Here is an 18,686-nt window from a genome sequence, read left to right as displayed (position 1 = left end):
AAAACGTTCAATTTTGGTTTTATCTGACCATATCACCCTCTTCTAATCATAATTCCAATGAAGAGTGGCGAACTCCAGATGCTTGGTTTTGTTTATTATGCTCTATAAGGGCTATCTTCATGTCCTTCAGTGTTGGTGACCCCAAGATGTAACCAATCTCTGCAATTTTTAAACTGTGATGCTTGCGTTTTTCATGGCCTCCCTCACCATCTTCCTCACCTGTGGTGACAGCATGCACTTGCATCCTCTTCCGGCAGGTTTGCAACCATTCCATGTTTTACATATTTTATTATTGACCTTACCGTGCTATGTGGTTTCTTTAGCCGGTTATGTATTTAGTTGCACCATTACCAGACTTGCAATGGCTAATTACAGCCTGTCTCTTTTCAGTTGACAGTTTTTGGCTTTTCCCATGGTGATGTATGACGAAGGGATTTTGCATGCTTGTTACCTCATTTTAAGTGATTTAGGAAGTGATGAAATGACACAATATAGTTTCTTTAGACTGAGATTAACTAAATTAAGTAAAATATTATTTCCTATTTAGCTTTGTTTAATTTTATTCACAATAATTGTTAGGGGTATCAATAAATTGGCGCCTATGTTTTTCAGTAATAATGAGATAACTGAAACATGAAAGAAAGAAAATGTATTTAAATAAAAGTACTGTATATAGTTTTTCTACATGTTTGAACAACAGAGAACATCTCACATTTAATGACTGTCTCATAAAAGTATCTGGCATTTCCATCCTAGAAACACTCACACTGTCACAATCAGACTACACAAGCCATGGCAAAAAAACCTGAGACAAAATCAATTCAGTCAGATATTCTCGCAAGGTTATATTATAAAACTGGATCAGGATTCCATCTCATATTAAACAACTCAGGATTCTCTTAGAATTTCCTTAATATCTTGAAAACTGCAACAAATTTACAAAAAAACATGTACACAAGACACAAGTCATATCTCCAAGTCACATCTGATTCTGAAGTTCAAGTAAAACAATACCTTTGTTATTATCTTCAGTTGTGTGTTGATAAATTGTTTACCAGTAAACATTCCCAATTGCTTACAGCACTAGTTTTTACTGTTCATTTTTCTCCAGTGTATTAAACTAATTAGCTGAGCCAGCAGGATTCTGGTAATAGCAGAGACTGTGGGGGTAATGAAAGTGCTCAATCACAAACACTATGTGAGACAATCTCCCTGTTCCTGCCCCCGATCCTCCCCCCGATTCCAGCAGCAGCGGCACCATTGTAAATAACATTTTCCATTAGTATATCACTCCTTTTAATGCATCCCCCCACCATCATGTGAGCACTCCCAAAAAACTCACTTTTTTCAGTTTTTCCTTAGTGAGATGAGAGCATGCTTTTCTGCTATGACCATGGCAATCTCACAGCCTCACAATTTCTTTAATCCAGCCATTTCATTTTTCTCCTTTTCTCTTCCTTTTTCTATGAGAGAAAAATAAAATAACGCTATCTTTCATTCTATTCTTTCGGGGAATTATTTCCCCTCCATCTTGGCCATTTTTAGCTTTGTCAGAGCTCCCCGATAGGCGTGCTGATGGTGATGGCTTCCTCAATCCCAGCAGGGAGGGGAGCAGCGCTAACGCTAACACAAGGACCCAAATCCCATTACAGCCATTATCCAGGACCGGCTCCTTCTGTGGTGGAAAACCACCAATTTTTCTGCTCTGAAACACCAACCTATTCCAGTACACTGGTCATTCACTATGTGCTCCATTACAAAAGCCACATGCAACCTAGACTTTCTGTCTGTTACTATTTTTTACAATAGATATATGACCCGATTAGAGATCAGAAGAAGCCTTGGGGGAAAAATGTAATTGTAAAAGCTTCCCAGATTAGTCAGTGAAAGTCATTACCTCGTGTGTATTTCATCATAATAAATTTCACCTAAGCTGGAAGACGATGTTCATCTTGTGAATGTAAATAAATGTACCTGCACCATGAAGACAACTCCATTGAGCAACTGATCCTTTGGTACACCCACAGAATCAGGCAGCAGACAGAGAATTTGGCTAGGAGGAGATACAAATATTTGTATTGTTTAATTAAATAAAAACAATATTAAACTAAATTGAAATCTTCATCATGCCATTGGCGATTGGCTCTGTTGCAATTGTCTACGAATGATTTGCATTCATGTCTAAGACTCTCCTCATTACACATCATAATAAACACAGCGGTGAGCATCAGCATTATCTCTCCTAGCTTAATAGGTCCCATTATTTAATTAGGTGAATACATATCTGCGTTTTAGTTACTGCTGAGAGTTATTTACGGCAAAGTGTGATCGGAAGCTGAAGAAAATAATTTCCACACATGCATTCCTGACACCCCTGAGAAACCTCCTGTCAGGACAAGTTGGAAGGAGGTGGCAGATTTTGTTGCCGCCTCCTTGTCTGGTTCTCTGAGAACTGCACTCCAAAGCTATTTCAATGATGTGAGGCAAGCTAAAACTTGTTTTTTCACTGTAATACCATTGGAGTTTGCCAGGCTATGTTCGCAACAGTAGTTCACTTCAAAGACATGTCAGACATGTGGTGGAAAAGTACATAATCATGAGGGAAACAGTTCTGCAACCAACAGCTTAATTTTTTCCTGTGGGCTCCTGTGTAGTATTCACAACAATCATCACATCCTGCTCTGTCTCTTTCACATCACATCCAGTTCTGCTTCTCACATCACATCCAGCTCTGTCTCTCATCACATGAAATGTTACATTCACACTGTAGCATTACACTCTGTGAACACACAACATGCCACAGAGAAGGCAATGTCTCTAGGGGCTGCATTATCAATTACCAGCTGACTAGTTCAAACATCGAGGATGCATTTTTTGACACTGCTGGAAAAAAATAGGATTTGAAAGCATGGCCTGTTTATTGTGGGCTCAAGGTGTGGTGTAATCACCACCATTTTTTTAGCATTAGCCAGCAGTAATGCTAAAACCCAGCCAGTGCTGTTAGAAGAGCTGCATTTAATCAGTTACTAACAGCAGAGGCATACAGAGAGAAGCACTGTATTTAATCTGCTTTAACAGTGTGAGAAGAGAGAGGAATCGCTTCAACTTCCTTATCCTGCAGTGCTCCACGTTCCCATGGCTTCCAAATCGCTATGGGAACAAGCTGTGGGGTATTGAGTAAATGACTCTCCTGATTGGAAATTAGATTGTGCACACCTCTGCACCCGTCACATGCAGCCATCTACACAATGAAAAAAGCACTGCACGAGATACTAAAAAGCCCAATGAAGCTGTGATATAAGATTCTGCACTGGCTACCTTTTTGGAATTGGCTAAATCTAAAATCAGTAGCTCAATCTCAAATCTTTAACGTTGAACTGAAAGTAATATGGTAACTTTTTATCATTTTTAAAATGTTTGATTATGTTTGGTGTCAGTCCTGTTGATACGAGTCCCTTGTTTCTTTGTGTCAGTAACAGTGAATGAATAATGTGTGACCCTCCAGGACTGATGTTTGACCCCTGTGGTTTAGAGGGACGCAGAGTGTCCCCAATGTTCCCCAATATGGCTCCGGGGCTGTGGGCAGAGTTTTCGCACTTGCAAACAGAACAGGGTCTATTTTCTATGGTAAACTCACAAAAAAATCCTCAAGGAGAGAACCTGCATCTGTCCTGGTAATCCTTTCCTCTTATTGTAATGACTGAAAAGGATGGAACAGTAAGGCAATTTCTAAGAAAATTAGCTGTAAGGGCGAGCTGCACTTTGGGTGGGTCCCTTTCCGTTCTGGAGAAGAGGAGCTAAAGAGATTTTAAAAAAGACAGTCCAAAGCTGGGATCTCTAATGAGGTGTTTATATCTGTGGCTGAACCCACAGAGGGAGGAGGAGATCCAATTAAACCGGAAATGAGACTCAGAGAACAATTGTTTTTGTTTTTGTTTTTTTTAATACACTCAGTGACCACTTCATTAGGTAGACCTGTACACCAACCATCTGTATCTAATCAGCCAATCATTATATATTGTGGGCCCCATAATGTCTGGGACAGTGACATATTCTATTTGTCTTGATTTTGCTCTGTACTCCACAAATGTAGATTTGTGGATGCTTCATGCTGCAGCAGGGCAGTAAAAATGAATACCCATAAATGAAAGCTGAGAATATATACAGTATTACTTATTTGATTACAAATTGAAAACTGTGGAGTACAGAGCCAAATCAAGAAAAATTACTTTGTTCCAAACTCACAATGTACTGTATACACAACGATCAGTGGCACCAGTGAATATGGTTGCCATGAAGGGGTGTACTTCGTCTGAGACAATGCTTAGGTAGGTGGTACGTGTCAAAGTAAAAATCACATTCCAGGACCCAAGGTTCCCCAGCAGAACATTCATTACACCTGTCAGTAGTTTTAATTTGAGATGATCGGTGTATATCATCGTTCCAAGAAGACAGAAAGTACCAATTACTTTCTGATTAGCATCAGAGTGCTTCCCTCCAGACAGGAAACATCATGCCTTTTCTTTCATTATGAAAAATGGAGTAACCATGGAGATCAGTTTACCTTTTCCTTGAGGCTTTGCATCTTTTACATGGGACTTTTTATGAGCTCAATTACACTGCATATCTAATTTAATCATCAATTTGGACTAACCTACTAATTGTGTGAAAACAAATTATTTTAGCAGACATTACATCAATAGATGAATAAAGATGACTATTAATAGGAACTGGAATATTTTACTGAAGTGCTCTACTCCAGGACATAACAACAAGGCCTTGTGCATGACTCAACCCTGTTGCTGCAGTCCCACTGCCTCTAGGCTGCCTGTGTTGTCAGTAGCTACTCTTTAGCTCACTTACAAAGGACTGCAGGCTGGGCCTACAGGGTGGTTTATCACTAAAAGCTCTTACCAGGACTACAGGTAGAGCCCTGCAAGGTGGTTCTAACAGTAAAGACTTTTACTCGGTGTGCATTGATGAGTGACATGCCCCTCCTCTGTCAGTGTTATTTCTTTATTTTACTTCTGTGTCACCTGTAATGTGTAAAATGTTAATGGGATCTCATGTTGTATTGTTTGGTCTGTTTGGGTTGAAAACATCGTTTGGCCATAAAATACCCAAGATACAAGGATAGTGCACTGGAGGATAATGGGGTAACTCAGGAGGGATGATTGGGCATTTGAGGGAGAAGGACCAGTTAGAATTGCCTGCCAATATTTCATATCAATATATGTTACATATATTTTATATTGTTTCAACCAAATGGTCAAGCTGATGTGAGATAAAAAGGAAAGGATTATGAATTCCCAGGATTGTGGTTCCAATCAGCAGGAGGCTAATGTGGAGGTTGGTGCCAGACAGGCTGGTTTGAGTTTTTCTGAAACTTCAGATCTCCTGGGATTTTCATGCAAAACAGTCTCGACCAAGGCACGACCAAGTTTTCTGCAAAAAAACACCTAGAGGAATCTTAGTCTCTGCAAGGTACTGGTACCTGTTGGTAGACCTGGACCGGCAACTAATATTTTCTCAGCACATTGCGACCACCACCTGAAGACCAGACAATGTTCACTTGCCAGAAACAACAAAGCAATTTGTCCTGCTAGAGCTGACAGTCCCATTTCAATATTGCCTGGAGGAGGCGTTTGAGAAGAGACTCAAATCAAGTATGAAGGCTGCTGGTGAGCAAGGTGTTTGCCAATAGAGGTTGGAGGCTTCGCAGCCCAATCCCTGTCCAGAGCTATTTGCTTGTTGAGCATTGAGGAAGTGAGGAAGAGAAGAGCCATCAGCAGTACCACCAAAGTGTTGTAGAGAGCCTTGAGATGGATGTGGCTCAAAAGAAGAGAGCCATGGGAGACAAAGGCATTGCTGGTTTGCCTGGAGGAGTGTATGATGGTGAAAGACCTGAAACACCAGCTGATCCCAAATACATCACTGAAGATGGGTCCAGCAGCATCAGCAGATATATGTACACAGTAAGTGGGACCACTATATCTAAAGCAGGAGCTACCATTACTGCTGCCATTATATGAAACAATCATTTTCAAGGTTTTGTGGACAGCAATGTGTTTATTGGAGATGAACCGCAGATGCATGAATCCTCATTGTAGCATCACTGGTAAACAAGACTGGTCAGATTTGGAGAACTGATCAATGCAATTTCATTGCATCATTGAACATAGCCAGGTGCTCAGTGGGAAATTTATCATCAACCAATGTTCTGCAGATCCTGGAAAAATCTGTCTGAGTCTGAGTTTAAGCATTGAGTGTATACCGCCATCTGCTGTGAGATTGACAATGATTCTTTCAAACAGTTGGAATTAAATCACAGCTCACTAACTCAGCTCTTCTAATTGGATTTTAATGAGATGTGGAGCTTAAGAGTCAACCAAGTTATCTCAATGGAATATTTTATTCATACATTTTTGTCATAATTTAGAAATGATGCATTCGTTCCTAAATATAGACATCTTATTTCCGTTTCAGTGAACGTTTTTGATGGGCCCAGACAGTTTGTATATGCAAATATGGATACTTGCATTAGTTTAGACAAAATTGGCTTTACAAAAGCTGGTATGAAGGCATTTTGAGGTTTGTGGCGTAAAGCAAGAAAATTCACTTCAGGTAACTCAAAAAAATTTACATTACATTAGAATATACATATATTCTATAGCTACCTAAAATATCATCCATTGCATAAACATGTGACATACACCAAAACTGAAATAATAGCAAAAAAAGATAAAAGAAATAAAGAACATGATCTGTAGCATTCAAGCTCAAATAGTCGATAGTATTACATCTGCTCCATCTAGTGGTGAAGGACTATCCAAATCTGTTTTGTCTTAGTCAGGTTTTGAGAAGGGGGGCAGGGGTGTGTCTGTGATTAAAATAAGACATAATATCACGTTGCATTTTTACTGTTGTTAAATGTATTTTGGAAACAAGTGTATTACTACTTGTAATGCTGTGGAATAGGAGCTTTTGAATTACAGTGACAGCCCTGTCTGGCCAAATCTTTGGAAAAAGACTCTTAATTAGACTTAATCAGTCCAAGACAAGGCACTCAACCTGTGGGAGTCTATCCAGAAGACATCTAAGATGCACTGGGTCTTTCATTTCCTGTTTCTATCTCTTGGATAGCAAAATCATTATTGGCACAGATCAATGATTCTTTTGATGTAGACAGGCATAGATGTATACTTGAAATTCATCCTGGAATGTATTATTATCAGCATCTGGCAGTCTTTAAGGGTTGTTATGGGATGTTTTACTACGTCATAAGGATGTTATGACTACAATTTACTTACATGTTTTACACATTTGTTTGGAATAATTTAAATGTTTTTTGTATTATTAGTTGTATTATTTTCGTTTTTTTAGGTCTAGACTGGCATAAGTTACATTTAACACTTTGCATTAATAGTACTTTAATACATACATTAACTGACCTGTGAATTAAATGATGGATGTTCTCTTGAAGACTTTGTAAGACTTTGGATAAGAGAATCTGCACGTCAATTAATAAGGGAAGTACCACCATAAATTTATGAATTATCTAACTTAGCTTCTTAAAAAAAATAATCCATATAAAAACAAAACTGCCAGTAGTAACAAAACATTATTTTCTATTTAATGTTGATATTAAATAGCATAATAAAACTGATACTAAAATTAAGAAATAGTTATTGAAGTCAAGTGATGATGATGATCATATTCGAATAACAACTATTTTAATTTGCCAAAAACGTTTTGACCAATCGAATTAAAATGGTTAACATGTAATGGGTTTAAAAAACGAAGTAACCAATAAAAATCCTTGAATCCTCGCAGTCGTTCGACTGCGAATCTTCTTCCAATTAAAATGCAAGTTGCATTTGATTGATGTGTTTCTATGCACCGCTTCCCGGCTCTTACTGCACTACGTCTTCCAGCTACTAGCCACTCTGATTGGTGTAGCTCGTTTTCTATCAAGGTAGGTTGAGGTTAGAAATTTCAGCGAAGTCCTCTTTCTTTCGGTCAAAGCAGGCTAAGGCGTATTTTCCGAATAGCCCATTGATCGTTTCATTATTTTTTAAAGGAAGAATATCGCATTTTGTTACTTATTCTACCGCTTAAAGGTGAGTTTCTTAACGCTTTTATTTTGGCTGTCTTATCATCTGGCTAATGTTAGTTATGTTTTACACTTCAGGATGTCGCTACATTTGGCTAGCTAATTCTAGCTAACAGTTAACTAATAGAGGAGGGAAATCGTTGCTGGGCAGCCAGTGAATTTAGCTTACCGATTATGTTGATTAAATTGAATATGCATTTCTTAGCTAATATTATATTCCAGAAAATAGTAGTTGCTAATTAAACGTAGAAAACCAGCGATGTACCTACCCATCTAGCTAGCTAGCCTGCAAATGCAAGTGAGTAACGTTATACCAAATGTCTGTTTAGCCAGCTGCTTAACGTTAGCTTTGTAGACGCTTTTAAGTATGCAACACTGATTTGTTTTTGTGTGATTGTAACTTCGCTAGGTAATTAGCTACATGGTTGCCGTGTCAGTAGAACGTTCGGTGTTACCTTTTGCATAGCTAACTAGCCTATAGCTAAATAGAAAATCACGGACATTAGCCAAATCTGTGTGAGAAATCTGTGTGAGATAAGGCCGAAGTAAGATGGCTTGAGCTAACTACTGCAATAAGAATACAGCTAATCGCTAGCTGGCTAGCTACAGTGTTCGCTACCTTACCCGAACTCCTTTGTTTAAGAATAAGGAAAGCCCATCACGATGGCCCGATATGTTAGGATGTGCTTTAACATTACTATACGCCTAGCCGCATTGGAGATGATTATAGATAGCAGTGGCCCGACTTAGCTAACGTTACGGTTATGTTTCATTTGTTTCAGCGAGTTAAAAGCAACCCGCAGGATGCAAGGCAACAGAGGTCCCCGTCCTGAACAACACAATCATGGCCCCCCGAGGTACCAGGGCCCACCACCCCATCATAGACGAGGCCCCGACAGCAACGGGCAACACGCAGAAAGGAGCAAACCGCCACCAGATGCAAGTAAGGCACTGAACTGCGATGCTCTAATGTTGAAAATGTTAGCGACATAACTTATTGTGCACGCACATTAGTTAACATGCATTATATATAGCTACGCCGATATTGATATTGGTTAAAATACCTACTATCCGTCTTGCACTTTAAAATACGAAATCATAACCGGCTTATATATTATAAACGCATGCGTTTAAATGTACAACATATTCTTCACGTAGGCCCGAGATGGAAGGATGCTCTTGCCAGGCCAGAGTTCAACGTTAATGAGTCGTGGTTTTTGTGTTAAAAACACTAAAAGGGCTCGAATGCAAAGGGAAAGTGACGTTTATTCGTATCAGCAGCGCTAGTATTCCAGAGACCCTCACCGTACTGGGTGCCATTCATTTTCACTGAGATGTAAAATTATTTCCGCACCTGGATAATTTGCAAACCCTTTAAGCAATCTGTCGATCTGAATAAATTACTACATTTAACTGGAACTAAGTACAAGAGATGGCTTTGGTTTTCTCAATTTTCCATTTTGTTACAGAGCACATGTGGGTGCTCCTTTTCCAATAATATGTATTCTGTTCAATCTGAATGCCCAACAAGCTTTGAATATTTTTGTATTGTAGTGTTTTGGTGACAGCTTGAAATTGAAGCAGTGTGTTTTTCCTAGGCTGCCTTTGCATTGTGAAAATACGACACGTCTTTCATTTTCGAAGAACGAAAATGTTAGTGCCAAGTCAGAGAAATGTGGTCTACTTGTGTCCATTTCAGAGAATCAAAGCTTTTGACCAAGATGGCGGTTCGGTAGAAGGCTGTGAGTGTAAATTGAGTGAGGGGCGGATGTTGCTGACGGTGTCATGTCACCAGTAGGGGAACCTAAAAGGGAGCAGCATTGATTTATCATTCATATTACTTTTCAATTTATTATCTGACCCTTTTTCTTAAAGCGATGCACACACAATAGTGATATCTGCCTGTACTTTGGCAATAAAGAATTTTCTAAATGTTAGAGGATGTCTGTAAACCTCACCTTGCCTCAGAATGACACCATGAGTCAAAATTTTCAATAATTTATTTAATTTAACAGGACATCCCTTTTTTATGCCTAAATAATGTTGTATCAGAGTTTTTTTAGGACATCTGTAGTCTGGTGTAGTGCATTTCACTGTCCCCTAATGGTGCCTCCTCATCCCCACAGACACTGGCATCACGATAGATCTCCAGGCCTTCAGGAAACCGGGCGAGAAGACTTACACGCAACGCAGCCGATTGTTCGTGGGAAACCTACCGTCCGGTACGACAGAGGAGGAGGTGGAAAAGCTCTTCTCCAAGTACAGCAAACCATCTGAGATTTTCATCAATAAGGACAGAGGTTTTGGATTTGTGAGACTGGTGAGTTTTACCAAGTGAGCAATGCCTCATTTCCCCCCAAAACCCACCTATGTGCAGGGGCACTTCCTTTGTTTGTAAACTTGATGCTTAGCTTAGACATTTGTGGCGAGAAGCGGTTTGTCAATGAGAGGGGGAGAGACTGTTTTTCGAAGAATTGACTCAATTCTGAAGGATTTCAACAATTCAGAGACAGTCATAACAGGGTATAGGGTATCTCTCTAACAAACATTTCTTTACAGACTAATCTACATTGTGTGTAAGTGAATGAAACACAATTGTATATTTCCCAAACTTGATATAAAATATCTGATGCCATGCCAGGTGTAATTCCGTAAAGCTTCCAAGCCTATTCACTAGAGTTTATTGCCGAAATGGTAGCGGTGGATGCAGGTCTCCGTGTGTGAGAACGATGCCGTGCGTGTTTCTAGGGCGAGAGTCCTGACGGTGTTTTCTCCCGGTCCTCAGGAGACGCGGACCCTGGCGGAGATAGCCCGGGTGGAGCTCGACGACGCGCCCTTTAACGGGCGCCAGCTGCGCGTGCGCTTCGCCACCCAGGGCTCGGCCCTGTCCGTGCGCAACCTGCCGCAGAACATCTCCAACGAGCTGCTGGAGGAGGCCTTCTCCATGTTCGGCCAGGTGGAGCGTGCCATCGTCATTGTGGACGACCGCGGCCGCCCCACGGGCAAGGGCATCGTGGAGTTCACCGCCAAGCCGCCTGCCAGGAAGGCGCTGGACCGCTGCGCTGATGGAGCCTTCCTGCTCACCGTGTGAGTGCTCAGCTTTTACACCCTGACTGTGTGACTGGTCAGGTCTTTACACCTGACTGTAACTAGTTAGGTTTTTACACCCTGACTGTGTGACTGGTCAGGCTTTTACACACTGACTGTGTGACTGGTCATGCTTTTACACAGTGACTGGTCAGGCTTTTACGCCCTGAAATTTAGCTGAAATGTGACATTTTCTAGATTTTTCTTTCTAGATGCTTATTTTGACACAGCATGGCAAAATGCATCTAAGAAAGTCACCAAATCTAGTAAATGTATGTTTCAGTAAAACTACCTGAATAGGTAGTACTCTGGGTAAGTATAAACTTAATTTAATTTACATTTTTTGGTGAACTGCCACATTTATATTGGGTTGTGTATTTGCAAGACAACAATGCTAAGTCATTTGTTCATATTTATTTATTTTATTAAGCGCTTCCCTTTGTTTTTGTTCTGGTCTGAGTGTTTAATCCCTGTCCTATGTTTAATCCCTCTCAGTTTTCCACGTCCTGTGACCGTGGAGCCTCTGGAGCAGTACGATGAGGACGAGGGTCTGCCGGAGAGGCTCATCAGTAAGAACCAGCAGTATCACAAGTGAGTGCAGCCCTGCAGACACCGACAGGACCTGGCTGTGGGAGGACATTTTATGTCATGTCATGTGGGAGTGGCCCTTGGAGAAAAGTGGCTGTTGACATTTGTGGGAGTGGCTATTGGGCAGTGTGGGGGTGGCTATTGAAAGGCTATTGACCCTTTCAGTTCCAAGAGTGCCATATGGCACTCAAGCATATAGGTACCATAGAATCTCAAGTGCCATATGGCGCACTCAAGCATATGCCTTTTTGAGTCCCCTTTCTCACTTTTCTCAGCCAGAGCCATTTTGGAGGAGCCACGTCATACTGGGCTTGGGACTGAAAGGGTTAACGCACTTTGTGCTCTATGCTGAAAGACCTATACAAATAAAGTTGTTATTATTAAGCAGTGTGGTGGTGGCTATTGGGCAGAGTGGTTGTGGCTGTTTTGAATGTTGGGAGTATCTCTGGGCAATGTGGCATTGGCTTTTAGGACATGAGTGGCTGAGTGTTAACGGCCGTTGGGGTGCAGTGAGGGTGGCTAGTGGGGACTGCAGAAATGTCTGTTAGCTTGGTGACTTGTTTAAACGGCACTGTGGTTGACGGAGCGGGAGTGTTAGCTTGCTGACTTGTTTAAACGGCACTGTGGTTGACGGAGCGGGAGTGTTAGCTTGGTGACGTGTTTATACGGCGCGTGGTTGACAGGGAGCGGGAGCAGCCTCCTCGTTTCGCCCAGCCCGGGTCCTTTGAGTACGAGTACGCCATGCGCTGGAAGGCCCTGATGGACATGGAGAAGCAGCAGTACGAGCAGGTGGACCGTAACATCAAAGAGGCCCGCGAGAAGCTGGAGCAGGAGCTGGAGGCTGCCCAGCATGAGCACCAGGTCATGCTCATGAGACAAGGTGAGGCCTAAAACACTCCCCTAAACTCACCTGCCCCTCTCATTACTCTCCACTCCCCTCAGCTCACCTGCCCCTCTCATTACTCTCCACTCCCCTCAGCTCACCTGCCCCTCTCATTACTCTCCACTCCCCTCAACTCACCTGCCCACGTCATTGCTCCCAACTGGCCTGTCCCTGCCGCCTTCGTTGTATTTGGGCCATGGCTGGATTTGAGTATTTTCTAAAAGAAATGGCGCGGGTATTGCATTTGGATTAAATATTTTCGTAACTGTTGGATGAAACTGATTATTCTTCAAAGAAACACACTGAATGGGCTTGGTGTGAGGTTTCTGTGTGTCTCTCTGTCTGTATGTATGTCTGTGTCTGTGTCTGTGAGAGATATGCAGTCACTCAGAGCTAAGGACTGGAAGAGGAGCTGTGTGTTTGTGTGTGTTGCGGTCTGAGACCCGGGGACAGTGTGTTCTATACGGATGTGTGTAATGTGTCTGTGCACTGACGTATGAGCCCGTCTCTCCCTCGCTCTCAGACCTGCTGAGGCGGCAGGAGGAGCTCCGCAGGATGGAGGAGATGCACAGCCAGGAGGTGCAGAAGAGGAAGCAGATCGAGCTGCGGCAGGAGGAGGAGCGCAGGAGGCGCGAGGAGGAGATGGCCCGTCGGCAGGAGGGCTTCAAAGCCGGCTTCCCCGAGAACGTGAGTCTCCCTTAAAGCTCCCCTCCCCTGCTTCAAAACCCGCTCTACAGTTTGAGATCCGTAATGAAAGAAAATCATTAGCGGTTAAAGTGCACATGAGCCTCATCATCAAATGAGCCTCATGCAGTAGATGTGGAAAATTTTTTCTCCTGACAAATTTTCCGTTTGAACTCAATGGGGAAAACATATTTAGGAGAAGCAATTATTTTCGCATATGCTGCATATCTGGCAGCAGCACAGTGGTTTGAGGCTCATTTCATACCTTGGACCCTTACTGACTTAAAATCATTCTGCCAACAAATGTGTTCCATACTGTATCGGCATAATTTACAGCTGAATTTAGTCCCACCCCCAAATTTCCATCTAAAGCCATTCAAATGCAAAAGAGTTTTAGTATTGCTCGTAAAACAATCTGAAAATAAGATATCCAGACTCTGATGTTGAAGTTATTGTGGAGTGCAGAGGAAAATAAATAAATGTTGGGTCTTTGTCCCAAACATCATGCAGGGCACTGTATTTAGCCATTCGATTAAAATCTGTTCAAGTGAAGAGCATGTAGCTCATACAGCATATGAATGCTGCAGAGGGTTTTTTTGTGCTGGATATTCAGAATTTATACTGATACTAAAATGGTTTCTAATTGTGTCCTTCGCAGAGAGACCAAGATGCGAGAATGCACATGGCAGGTAAGTGTGTGGTAGTTTGTCAGTGTCAGGTGTGTGTAGTGTGTAGTGTGTGTAAACTCACTGTCTGTGCGTTCCAGGGCAGGGCATGGGAATGAACAGAGCCCAAATGGGTGGAGGAGCCCAGATGGGTGGCGGACCATCTCTGCCCAGTGGAGCGAGCGCCATGCCAACTGAAGCCAACCCTTTAATGGTGAGGCTAGTGCAATGAGCACTGCAAAGGGATCGGCCTCCTTGTCCTTGCTGGCTTCTCAAATGGTTCTAATTTGCTTCAGAGACTGGCCTTTACAATGTCATCTGCATATTGTATGATGAAATGCATTAGCATGATGGGCATCTCTCTCTCTCTCTCTCTCTCTCTCTCTCTCTCTCTCTCTCTCTCTCTCTCTCCCTCTCTCCCTCTCTCCCTCTCTCCCTCTCCTTCCCCCCCCCCCCAGGCACAGCAGGAACGCTTCCCTTTGGAAGGCATGGGCAACAACGTCATGCCCGGAGCCCAGCCGGGGTTCCCCAGGGGCCCCCCAGGGCCCGCTGACTTTGGCCCCAACAAACGCCGTCGATACTGAGGAAGAGGAGGGTCGGAGCTGCCCGACATTCACCTTATTCACATAGTGTTTCTTTGTTTCTTTTTTTTAACGAACTCTTGCCTGTACGATTTTTAAATTTGGTGTCCTGGAAGATGCCTTCACTGCAGCCATTTTGTATGGGCTGCATTGTAAGTCGGGCCCCGTGTAAGCTACGTTCCACAGCGGCCTGCCCTCTGTAGTGACCTGTCCCTCGCCGCCCACATTGTACAGTGATAGTTTGATACTTTTGTGCATTTTTAAAGAAAACGTCAAATGTTCATGTAAGCCTCTTTCTTTGTGATTGTGTCCTCCTCTAATAAATTAGCAAAATGCCAGCTCCAGTGTATTCATTTGTTTTTGGCTTTGGAGTGTCTGGAAGTTAAAATGATGGTACATTTTTGTTGCAGCCAAGTCTTTTGAATTGGAATGTGTCGTTATTGCGAAAACGACAGAGAGACTACGATTTACGGATGCAGGATGTGTGTCCGGGAATGCGTGATTCTGTTCTTAAACACTAGTTATCGGCAGAGACTAAGTAAGTGGCGAAGCTTTGTTTTTGTTTTTTTGACAAGAAAATGTCTGTTAGCACATGGAGCAAACAATATAATTCTATCTGTGATTATAAATTCCAGTGTTTAGTACCAAGATCGTATGTTTTCCAGCAGCAGTTAAAACGGGCAGAAGTGCTAATTTTCAACGCCCTGGGCAGTGACATATTTAGATACCATAAGGTTGCAGGGGGTGTATTTCTAAATGAAAAAGTTAATTACAATGCCATTTATTGGACTAATATACTGTGGCTAAATTCAACTCTATACTATGCCCTGTGGCTACCTCATGAATCCTGGGCACAGGAACCGTCTGAACAGGAAGCTGATGGGAACGGCTCCTATTTATGTTTTACAGGTCTCCTGATGTCTAACGCTATGCTATTCTTTGCCCTTAGACATGCTTCTTATAAGTATGGTTGTTCTTCACTTCCAGTTCTCAGCGGAAGTAATGTTTTTTTTTTTTTGTCTTAAAGAGCAACATAGTCCTAGGTCATGGTCTGGCAGATACCACACATAAATATTTTTGGGGACTTTGGTGGACCATGGGGGCAAAATGGTAAAGACATGAGATGGGGTATATTAGCTGCTAAAACCTCTGTATAATGTTTTGTATTTAAAGCTATTTGAATAATTAACATTTCTGAAAATGAACTGCTCTTGCATGAAACTGCAGCTTATGAGTCCTGGTTTCTTCACAATGCTGTGTTAAAACTGAGTCACTGATAAAAGCCCATGATTTGTGCTGTATTGGAAGTATTCTTAGGCTGGAGTTCAGACAGGTCGGTTCTGACGAGCTAATGAGAGGTTATAGTTCTGCCTGTGACTCAGACTAGTAAGGGTCAAGCACTAAAACTGAATGATTCAACATTGGATTTGAATGAATATGGCATGCGTTTCAGCATTTATCAGTTCTTGGAGACTAGCGATTTAATACGTGAAATTTTTTTACACAATCCATTCATACAGTTGGATATTTAGTAATGCAACTTGATTTAAATGGATCTCGGCCTGACAGCAGGAGTAGATTGCTTAAACAAACTGGCACAATATGGGCATCCTTCAGCTAATCAATGTGCACTGGCTATATGGTGCTGTAGGCTATGGCAAGTTTTCTACCTCGTTTAGTTAAAGCGATTAACTAAAGAGACCTAACTACTAAAATGCTCTAAAAAAAACTTGCATATAAAATTGTTACCAGACAACCACATTTAAGGTAAAAGTGGTACCATAAACAGTACGCTACTTTGTCCGACAAAAGTGAAAATGGGGAACATGCAATAGTGTAACTCGGCAATCTGGCAGTGTGGCACCCGTGTGTTAAATAGATATCTACCACTATTACCCTGGTGTAAACATAGGTGCCAGGCAATGCAAGCCAGATAGCAGATGATAGGCAAATATGCTGAGTCAGTTATGGCACTGGCAAATGGGTGGCCCAAATGCAACCAATCATTTAAATGTTGTGCCCTAAGTAGCCCAACTGTAAACAGTCTCATTATGTAAAAGGTATTTAATTCTCATAAAAAACAAAAGTATATATCGATATTATTTAAATTACAGCCATTTAGTAATCATTAATGTCACCCATATTGGCTTTATATCGGGTAATAGTAAGCCATAACATGTGTAACCCGTGTGAGGTCAATATATAATGTTATTGAGATAGCATTGTGATAAATTGTATATATCCTTGTTTTGAATGTGATATAGCACATTCAGTTTTCTGATATTTGTGAACTCCATCAGGAGAGTCAGTGAGACTATTCAAGTTCTTGCTGCTGCTAAACTGTTCTACAGCCACTGAGCCACAGAAATCCCTGACTTCATGCTACAGCCCAGAATTGTACAATTGAAACTTTTTCTCTATTCTGCCATGTGCTGTAATACCAAGTATCTACCTTTACAGTTTAGAAATTAAACATTTAAAATATACCCTCTGACGTAATAATTCACATGTTTATAATAATTTTAATTTGGGACATAATTTTACCTGCCAACGAAATATGTGGATATGTATCACTTGATATCTTGTCCCCACAAAAATCTGGATTCTTATAAAGATAATTTTATCATTGCTGGAATGTGTTTCTTTTGAATGGGGTCATGTATGACCCCAAAGGATATGTCATCACCTAATCGTCACATCACTGTAAATTAATGCAGAAACTATCCATCCATCCATCCATTATCTTAACCCGCTTATCCTGAACAGGGTCGCAGGGGGGCTGGAGCCTATCCCAGCATACATTGGGCGAAAGGCAGGAATACACCCTGGACAGGTCGCCAGTCCATCGCAGGGCACACACACCATTCACTCACACACTCATACCTATGGGCAATTTAGACTCTCCAATCAGCCTGACCTGCATGTCTTTGGACTGTGGGAGGAAACCAGAGTACCCAGAGGAAACCCACGCAGAGAGCTCCCGGCCGACGGGGATTCGTACCCAGGACCTCCTTGCTGTGAGTGCTACCCACTGCACCATCCGTGCCGCCCATGCAGAAACCAGAAAAATGTTATATGTATTTATTTAGGACATGTGGCTTCACAAAGTCAAGGAATAGCATATGTCAATACAAGCATATGTCTGGGGTCAGATATGACCCTAGTTAAAGTTGTATGTACCTTCCCACAAACAACCGCCTGGGGCACCAGCAGTTCTCCTTCTTCCCAGTGGAAGGCTCGAACTTGCCACAAGGGGGGGCCATTTGGAAGGCAAAGAGATTTCAGACACCGGAACATTGGCACAAATTGGAGAGCGGGTTTAATTGAGACGGAGCTCAGAGCTGAACCTTCTAGCACTCGACACATTTTCAGGGTGACTGATCTGACATTTTAACTACATAACTTTTATTATGGTATGGTGATATTTTACGACCTTATTCACACACAGGAAAGTAGTTCTAATCGTTGTTAATCAGGTCTAGGCAACGCCATGTATTCAGGGAACATTCCAAGGCTGTGATATAGCCTATTGATTAATTTCAACCTTCATACGCATACATATGTCTGTGTTACAATTGCAATCAATTGTATGACAATATTCCCCGTTGTTTTAAAAGTGTTAGATGGCATCACAAATGTGCTTTCTCCTGTTTGAGTTTGTTCAAAATGTATACGATAATTAATAGCACCGAAAATGGAAAGTGCTGAATTTTCCCAGTTCAAGTGACAGCAGCGATTGGCTGAGTGGCGCGATATTTCCCCTTTCCAATGAAAGCGTGAACTGCACAGGTCTCTGTCTGCGCGGAGCAGGGGAGGGGGTTGTGGATAGCCTACTGTGATTAGTTTCACAAAACAACGACCCGAAAAAGCAGTCTGGAAGCCTTTATGGCAGGTGTCTTAAACAGTGACAATAACAGGCGGTTCGAATTACCAGAGCACCACAAAACACCCATGTGGCTCATATATCGCCGCTTTTAAGCCGGTCATAGGTGGGCGTGATAGGCTACTCACCGTCTTGGGACCTCCGGTTTGCGTTCCCGGCGGTTGGACTCTGCCTTTCGTCAGTTTATCGATCAACTTATCAA

At 41.9% G+C, this 18,686-nt stretch overlaps 2 protein-coding genes across 2 annotated transcripts in view; one reads left to right on the top strand and one right to left on the bottom strand.

Moving 5' to 3' along the window:
- The window catches only part of LOC133124962 (trypsin inhibitor ClTI-1-like), a 92,195-nt gene that overhangs the window by 15,730 nt on the left and 57,779 nt on the right, over window positions 1-18,686 (bottom strand). The window lies entirely within an intron of this gene.
- On the top strand, window positions 7,961-14,939 carry LOC133124431 (non-POU domain-containing octamer-binding protein-like). Its single transcript, XM_061235640.1, has 10 exons — window positions 7,961-8,120; window positions 8,896-9,056; window positions 10,240-10,433; window positions 10,899-11,200; window positions 11,696-11,791; window positions 12,472-12,668; window positions 13,195-13,358; window positions 14,014-14,044; window positions 14,122-14,234; window positions 14,479-14,939. The coding sequence occupies exons 2-10, from the start codon at window positions 8,918-8,920 to the stop codon at window positions 14,602-14,604; spliced, it is 1,362 nt and encodes a 453-aa protein (XP_061091624.1). The 5' UTR covers window positions 7,961-8,120; window positions 8,896-8,917; the 3' UTR covers window positions 14,605-14,939.

This window comes from Conger conger, chromosome 3 (assembly GCF_963514075.1).
Source record: "Conger conger chromosome 3, fConCon1.1, whole genome shotgun sequence".
Classification (NCBI taxonomy): Eukaryota; Metazoa; Chordata; class Actinopteri; order Anguilliformes; family Congridae; genus Conger; species Conger conger.
Note: the sequence above shows the minus strand (reverse complement) of the source record. Positions and strands in the feature narration are given on the sequence as shown.

Coding starts and splice junctions, on each gene's coding strand:
- LOC133124431 (XM_061235640.1), top strand. CDS start 8,918: ATGCAAGGCAACAGAGGTCCCCGTCCTGAACAACACAATCATGGCCCC. Junction 10,434..10,898: donor GTTTTGGATTTGTGAGACTG/GTGAGTTTTACC, acceptor CCCGGTCCTCAG/GAGACGCGGACCCTGGCGGA. Junction 12,669..13,194: donor GGTCATGCTCATGAGACAAG/GTGAGGCCTAAA, acceptor CCTCGCTCTCAG/ACCTGCTGAGGCGGCAGGAG.